The sequence below is a fragment of the Diadema antillarum genome, unplaced genomic scaffold (assembly GCF_040938485.1).
Source record: "Diadema antillarum isolate AM-2024a unplaced genomic scaffold, OU_Dant_1.0 seq00001487_RagTag, whole genome shotgun sequence".
Lineage (NCBI taxonomy): Eukaryota > Metazoa > Echinodermata > Echinoidea > Diadematoida > Diadematidae > Diadema > Diadema antillarum.
In genome coordinates, this window is record NW_027272226.1 from 192686 (window position 1) to 201815 (window position 9130).

At 37.8% G+C, this 9130-nt stretch overlaps 1 protein-coding gene across 1 annotated transcript in view; it reads right to left on the reverse strand.

Moving 5' to 3' along the window:
• Nucleotides 1-5832, reverse strand: part of LOC139709993 (uncharacterized) — a 117735-nt gene extending 111903 nt beyond the window's left edge. Inside the window, exon 1 of the mRNA XM_071621946.1 lies at nt 5531-5832. Coding sequence (XP_071478047.1) covers nt 5531-5640 — 110 coding nt within the window. The 5' untranslated portion in view covers nt 5641-5832. The remainder of the gene's footprint in view (nt 1-5530) is intronic.
• Nucleotides 5833-9130: the final 3298 nt, after the last annotated feature.

Genomic DNA, 9130 nt, shown 5'->3' on the forward strand with positions numbered 1-9130 from the left:
CTGTTGAACTCTTTGTTATGAACTACAATGTACAGTAATTGGAGCCAAGGGCTACCCTATTCTGGAACTAATTACCACATACAAGTGTACGCCAGGATGAATAGCGGTTATTTGCCATAGTTGGAAAAACCTGATCTCACTCCGTGCCAATAAAGTCTGCTAATCAATGAAATACTGAGAAGGGATGTGGTATATTGTTTTCATAACAGAACACCAATTTCGACTACCCTTGATCAAGCAAGCAGGACAGTTATTGCAAGAGTGATGTTGCTGAATCCAGCTGGTTAATATGACATCAATTACAGGTGCATTTGCATTGGAATTACATAAATGTACCGTGATATTACAAACTCCTCTCATGCCATGGTATTGTAATTTGCTGGTACTGTTCTCCGTTTTGGCAATGCTACCACAGTTAATAGACAATGCAGGAGTTCATTTGGCGACTGTTCTCATTCACACACAAAATACCATGGCAGTAAAGGTAAGCATTGCACATGTGTACAGTGTGCGCATTCAGGAAACGGCATAAAGTGTGTCGGGTCACACAAGCTACATTGTACTCTGCTGTACAATCAGTGACATTATTTCAGACACAGTTCTAAGTATTCAGATCTGGCATACATGTACATTGTACAAGGGCGCAAATATAAAAATGCAAATTATTGAAATGTGAGTTACAGTAACATCCCAATGTTAATGGTATTGTTTACCATTGGGAGCAGTGATTTAAAAAATGTTCCGAGTTTATTTGATGCATACATAATGTATTTTATGTGTAGGTCAGTTGTATCACAAAACATCCTACCATGAACATTTTGCAATAAAGCCTAAAATATAAGGAGATATTTTTCTCACTATGAAAAAACCATAGGTACATGGTACAGTCTAGAAACAATACAACTACTCTAAATAATGATTCAATTTTTATTGGTTGTTTCTATCCCTAACTCACATTTTAGAACTACGATATTTTGAAGCACTAAAACTTTTTTTTTTTTTCATCTACAAATGGTAAATAATGCCTTTAAAGGCATTTAAAAGGACTTACAACTTTGGTCAACCCAGGCCATTGAGTCCGTTGAGTACCAAAATTCAAAATCACATCTCCAGTTTGGTGCTTTCTTCTGTATGTACAGCTGTATACAACGTATAACTTCAGTCAAGGTTCTGATGTTTCATTGTCATTTTTTTTTTTTTTTTTACAATGCAGAATGAAAGCTTCTCTTTCACTCCATAAAATAGAATACGAGTAATGTACAAAACTTTAGGCTTTAATATTTTGAACAAGATACATCTTTCTCAAAAAATGAATAAATAACAACTTGCTTTTTCATATTCAAGCACAACTGTATGATGCTCATGCCATTGTGTATTAAGGCCTACAATTAATGTACAGTGTATAATAGTACCAGGGCCGCTGTGCACAACTTACTGAACTTACTTGGGAATTTGGAAATTTCTGTAGTACATTATATACTGTACGAGTATATCTACTGGTTCAATACTACCACATCATACAAAAATAAAATACAATGCAGAATTAATATTTTGTTAAGATCAATGAAAGATGGCTCAATGTTTATTAATCATTACACACCACACAGTACTTAGAACATCGTCTGTTGATACATGTAACAACCACAATGAACAATAGTATCAGAATTATGATCAATTCCAATCACCCAATCAACATTGAGTCTCCCTACACACATGTTTTGTATTAGTACTGTATCTCTGTGCAGAATGGAAAGAACATTTATAAAAAAAAAAAAAACTAAAACAAAAATGGGCTGTCGAAGGCTGAGAATTCTTGTTGGAATGAGTGAATACACTAAGGTACATTTCACTCGTTGCCATTTGATTTAAAGGACGCACAGTGAGAGAAAAACTGGCATGAATCCACAGCTGTCTGACAATAAAACTTTGCAGAGTTTGAAAGAATACTGTGAGAGAAAGATAGTGTCCTCACTACTATGTACAGTGTACAAGTGTACAGAACCAAGTCAGCTATTGAAACTAAACATGCATAATATCAAAATCTGTGTATCATTTCATTGTTTTCATTAGAAGTACAACCATGTACAGCTGTACTTTGTGTATGACACGCAATATGCAATGCAATCCAATGTGATATTTATGTGCAGTTTTTAGTACATAGGTACAACCGTACATTATACTGTATGTAAAACATAAGGCCTACAGTAACTCATCTCTTCACCAATAGTATACATTACAAGTGTAACAATCAGCCTTTTACTACAGTACAGTATAGCATATCAATACCCTATTACAATGTACATTACAGTATGTATACATTGGAAAACCAGCCTTGATATGTCATTACTGTATACATGTGCAATAATAGGTCTCATACAAATGTGTATGTCTTTTTCCGATTCCCTCATGCGCTACAATTTGTACATTGTACAATTTATTGTCTCATTCTTCTGTTTTCTACAGTATGTATGTAAGCCTGATGTGCAATATTTATGTTGGTGAATATGTGTATTTTTTTTTTCAGCATGTGGAATGAATGAACTGAATTTAATTGAATTGAATAGTACTACAGTACATGTGTACACGTACAATTGTACATTATACCTCTGTACTTTGTATTCAGTAAGCTTGCTCATCAACCCTATCCCATATCTTTTACAGGGTTCGAAATTGGCGATGGTCCGCTGGCCATTGGCCACCCGAAATCACGTCAGACTAGCTAAAAATCGTAAAATTCTGAAGTTACTAGTCCGTCTGGCTAGCCAAAATATTGCTTCAGTGTCAAAATTGATTCTAAGTAGTCCGCCTGGCTAGTTATAACAAAAGTTACCTGTAAGTGCGACCCCTGTTTTATGTTTTATGTACCATTGTCAAGCCATGAATTGCAACCAATAGAGTATTGTACTTTTGACGTACCATAATACAATGCATGCTGCAAAAGTTTGGGAGGGTGTACCTGTATGATCTGTAACTTAAAAAAATAAAAATAAAAAAATCATGAGTTGTTCCATTCTATTTCTGATTTTGTTTGCAAGGTTATTTGCTTGAAACCAGGAGTAGAAACAAGAAACTCATGCACCCCTCTCAGCAACTGTAATACTACCTGCAAAAACAGCAACTTCAAAACTACATGTTCTGTTCGAATGACATGAATCACAAATCTGATATCGATTTAGACACTTAATAATAGGCCTACAGTAAAAGATGCAGAGTAATCACACAACTAACCACACAAGTGCTTGCTCACAATAGTATTAAATTTCATTGGCCTTTTTTACTAACATTTGCTGGTATACAAATGTACATTTTGTACTTTAACACGCCAAAGTAGATCTAGGGTCTACAATGGGTGATTTCAAGTTCGGTGCTAGTGCTAGTGCTAGTGCTATCTCAGCACTAGCACCGGCAATAAAACCGAACTTGAAATCACGTCGGTGTTGGGAGTTGACCTCAAAATTATGACGTATTTCCGGTTGCTGGTGCTGGGCTTGGTGTTGAATGTCGTCTGCTGAACCGAGCTCCGCCGATTGTGTTAGCGATTTACGTGCTTTTTCGCCATTGACTAACACTAGCCCCTAGGGATTAACATTTTCGTCATTTCAAGTTCGGTGCTGGTGTTAGCGTTGCCGTGCGAGACTCAAATTCACGTCCATAATAGATGCACGTTTTACGTGCAAAGTCTATGCTAATGCAGTGGTCGCCCACGTAACGTACACGAACACTCTCGACATGGCTTCATAAATCTGAGCCTGGGAGCAAAATTAAGATAGTTGTATTTTGGGGAGTGGATGAAATTTGTGGCATTTTAATATTTCTTCCCCACTATGTCCCTAAAACTAAGCAATTTTGGCTACATCTTTTAATATTTGACTGTAATCACGCGCAATCACTTTTTTCGTCGCGCAATTCCCGCGGAGCTCGCGGTGCTGTGATTCCAACACCTAGTGCTGGTGATCGATAATTTTGATCGGTATCGCCTCGTTAATCTGACCGTCGGTGTTGGAGCTCGATTTAACGCTGTTATTCGGGGGCTAGCACTAGCACTAGCACTAGCACCGAACTTGAAATCACCCATTGTATTGCATTTCGTTTCATACGGGCATAGTTAAATTTATACTACAAAGTATAACCATATCATCACAGAATTAGTTTGTGGATTAATAGGTCTACAAGTTTGTTACTGTAGATTCTATTGTCAGGATTGTAAATTTGACTATCTACAATTGTACACTAGCTACATTGTACAATGTAGTGTATGATCTACTATACTAGTGTACTGACTTTTTACATTCATTTGGTCTTCTCCTCTCATTGCAAAAGTCACATCTTTTCTTTTGCTACCACATGGACACCAATAAAATGCAAAGAGGGTTTCAGATGCCGCTATACCATAAGAATGTGTGTCGATTTTATGTTGCAAAGACCAAAGAACTAGTAGAGTGCAGATTTTCTACACTTCCTGACTACATCTCTCTCTCACAGCTCACTAGCCTGACCAGACCGCTGTGCTTCACGACAGCGGCTGCGTGTAGTTAACAGCTCACCAACCATTGCTAACGTAAATTTACCAATTATCAAAATGGTCATATCTGCTGGGGGGTATATTTTTCTTCTTTTTTTAATGATTAGTAGCCTATTAAATCCTATTCCTACATCATGGAGGCATACAGTAGGTCTACATTCTCATGAATAATTTGCAGCATCAACAAGCTCGTCCTACCCTCAGAATTGTGTTGTTGCCACCCACTTGCGCGTGATTAGAATCATCTATTCAATGATATTAACATTGACAACGAACAATAATATTCACAATCACATCCTGAAAGGATAATCCCTGCAGCAGCTCGTAGAAAGCTAAACTGGGATGCTTGATCTTGAAAGGATAATCCCTGCAAAGGAAATCCACATTAAATAAACAAAGCATGGAATGAACTTCACCCCTCTGGCTCTGGCTCTGTAATCACACAAACTGATCCAGCTTAATTTAAAGGAGATACTCAATGAAATATTTGTTTAAATGTCAACCCTCTGCTATCTGGCACCTCCAGTTAAAAATCCAGTGGGAGTATTCAGGAGAATCCCGACCAAGTACCAAGTACCAAATCACATTCTCAGGAACACCTTTCTACACTACAGTTCCGGATTGGCTACCATACCGGTACTCGATCAGCTACCCTGAGTATTTGCTGAGTGTATTCTGAACTTGAAGTCTTGTAGAAATGATAGTCGAGATCATTTAAGACATTGCATTCGAATCTGAAGCAATTTCAAATGACTTGCGGAAATTACAAATACTGGTTACTAGACAAAATAAGTCGTCATGCGAGTCTGGACTTTGGTAACAGAACTTCAACGAGAGAGTTCCGGTTTTGTTCATAGGTAGGTCAGGTGTTTGGTGGGATCGCACGGGGGCGAGGAAGGCAGTGTCGGGCCACCACCCGGAATTGGATTGACGATTTGCCCGACTGCACTGGCATGGCTATCCAGCGAGCCTGTTGATGTGAATACGGCTGCAGATACAGCGACTTACCTCAATGCTTGCGACAAAACATTCCTTCCGCGTCCGCTGGATAGTAATTTCCCAATAGTTACAACGTTTCCAGTCCTGGCAGCCTCCAACAAATCATTCTCCTTGCCCATTACGACTGATTATCCTTTATAAATCCACAGAATGGCCAAAAAGGGTTTCACTCTGATACAAAAAACATTCACAGTTTCCGTCTATAAGGTGTCATTTTCTACAAAAGAACCGTACATGTACGTAAGCAGTATGTTGTAGACTTGTTGGGAAACACGTAGTAATGTGAGCGCACACGCACGCAGCAGCCAGCGGCGGGTTGATAGCATTCGGACTGCGCTGCTGGTTGACTACCCCACTCGTACTCCCACGGCTGCTTTTTGCGGTGATTGGGAATCTTTGATACATAGTACGAAGCATGGTAGTCTTTTTCCCACGCACGAATCTCTATACCCTGATGTGAGTGAAACTGTAGAGGGAGTCGAGAGCTGAATGATTGGCAGTGATAAATAGCTGACACATGAAGTTAGTATTCCTAACCCAACGTTTTGACATTTGAGAGCACAAAATAATGTGAGAAGATTCAATGGACCCGCGCGAGGTTGAAAAGAAAGAAAGAAAAAAAAAAAGGATGAATACATAGTCAAAAGAAACCTGCTACGTGTAAACGAAAAAAAAAGAAAAAAAAAAGAAAGAACATAGGGTCCTATATTACTAACAACTTTGAAATAGTTTATCTATTATGCGGAAACAATGTGAAAAGCAGAGAATCAAACTTTGTTTTGTGTTGAAAAAAATTGACATTTAGAAATGGAAATTGCTCACAAGATACAGTTCAATGGTAACAGTACAATCTCGGCATCTTATAATAATCTTGTTGTGTGCTAGAAATAACAAATTACCGGTACAGTAAATTGATCTGAAACCCATCCAGTGGCGGATCCAGAGGGGGGCGCAACCGGCGCACGCCCCCACCCCTTTATTTTTCGTTAAGAAAAAAGAAATAAAAAGAAAAAAGATGAAATGAAACCCGGAAGTGTCACCAGAAATATTAGTCACGCCCCCCCCCCCCTTTACAGAATTCCTGAATCCGCCCCTGCCATCCCCCCCCCCAAAAAAAAACCAACAACAACAATATAACAACAACAGCAACAAACCATAATCGAAAGAAGTTATCAGTCAATAATGTTACAATAGCTCCTACATTTTTAACGTTCCTGGTTAGGGCGGCCCTATGCATTATTTTCTGTCAATTATTCTATAGTTGTTGAAATAGCGTTAAAGATATCTTCATATGACAAAATTACAAATTTCTAGAGAAACTGTCGACCCTTACGATGTATACTAAAATGTCAATTCTGTCAATTATTCTATAGGTGTTGAAATAGCATTAAAGATATCTTCATAGGACAAAATTACAAATTTCTTGAGAAACTGTCGGCCCTACGATACTAAAATGAGCACGGTTCAGAGGCAAAATGAGGACAATATTTCTCGCTATTGACCATAATAGGTCCATTAAAAAAAAATCTAGTTCGACTTTGTCATTGTTCTTTCTTCTGTCAATATTCACACATGGCTTTTAATTCATCATTTATATTCGGGGGTTATCCCACGAGCTCGACACCCACGAGTCATTATGGCCCACGATTCTAGAAACTTTGCGTTTAAACGCAACTTGCAACTGATTGTCACTGGCCAATCAAAATCATTGTTGCATGCATGTCTTCTTAATAGGGCAGACCCTGAGCCAATCAGAATGGTTGTTTCAAAATTAGCAATTATTTGCAATTGATTGCAACTTTCTTGCAACGGGGCCCTGAAAAGGTCCACGAGTCATAAACCCACGAGTCATAGGCAGCTCCACTATGTAAGCTAGACACACTGCAAAAACAGTGGTGTTAGATTTAACACCACTGGTGTTGAATCTAACACCGGCCGAACTTCAATAAAGGACCACACCATCTGGTGTTGAAGTAACACCGTCTCTGGTGTTAAAATATCCAACACCCATGGGTGTTAAAGGGTGTAAAAATATACCAACACCAGCCTCGGTGTTTTTTCAACACTTAAGAGAGTGTTAAGAAGTTGACACCATAATGGTGTTCATTTGACATCCCAACACCAGTTATGGTGTAAGTTCAACACCCGTGGTGTTAAAATATACCAACACCAGCTTTGGTGTTGCTTAGATTATTGATAAGTTGACACCAATTTGGTGTTCTTTTGACACCCTTTAACACCAATGACGGTGTAACTTCAACACTATTTGTTGTTAGAATCTATACCCCAACACCTGTCATGGTGTTATTCTAACACTTCAAAGTGTTATAAGTTTGCATTATTTGGTGTTTATTTGACACCACAGAAGTGTTGATTCAACGCTTCAGAGTGAGAAATAAATTCCAAGTGATGCCAACTTATTAACAATTTGAAGTGTCGATACCTCGACATCATTTCACACTCTCCACATTCAATCGCACAAAATAACACAGTAATGTAAGTAGGTGAAAGACAGTCACGTGCTACTAGGTTGATCAAAATATTTAATAAATTCTGTCTGTCACAACAAAACACAATAATTCTATTACATGTAATGAAAGCCTCATCTCTACAATATAAGTATCAAAATGGAATACCTTTGACCCTGTCAGTTGGTTCTTATGCAAATGAGACACATTATGGCTATTGTAGGCTAAAATATCAAATTTAAATACTCACTCTGAATACCTTTGGCCTTCTTGACACTATCAAGTTGAATTTTCAAATGAAATTGATACTAGTATTATATCTTCTTGGCTCTATCATTCAAATGTTCAAATTGAATTGCCTACTCAGCTGTATAATTCAAATATTCAACATAGATCATCCAGTCTGGTTGTAAAATGTTAACATAAAAAAAATTATACTCTTTCTTTTGATCAATGCTATTGCAAGTGATGATACAAGCATGTGAAATTCGGATCATTTAAATATTCAAATGACACACATAAGGCCTTCTTGGGCCAATATTTTCAACTCGAACTGGATGTAATTGATACCCCCACCTAAAACTTAGAGAGTTAGCTCAATTCATGATATTCTTGTATGCCTTTTGTTGAAAAAAAGTACAATGTACCAAAAGTTGTTACCATAGCAAGATTACTCAACAGTGAGATCAGTGTGCGACTCATTTTAAGATTACACTGGTTACATGAGCGAAACCTCAAGTCAAATGCTAGAAAACTGAGGGAGCTCACCCAATTCACAGTATTTTTTGTTTGATTTTCATTTTAAAAGATGGTTGCCATTACATTAGCACTCTGTTCAATATTTCAGGCCAGATGCTCAGAAACTGAGGGAGACTGCATAATCAACTGTTGTGTAAGTCACTGCCATGATAACACTTTCTTTGACCGATACAAAAGATGACATTTGCACATTAGCGCACTACAGTGGTCACGTGCCAAATTTCAAGTCAAATGCCTAAAACATGAGGGAGTTATGAGTCAATCACAATATCTTCGATTGCTTTGTATTAAAAAAAAAGATAAGTTAGCATGGCAACGCATTGTTTAACATTGACGAGAAAAGTGTTTTGCACATCTAGAATTTATCTTGTCACAATATATA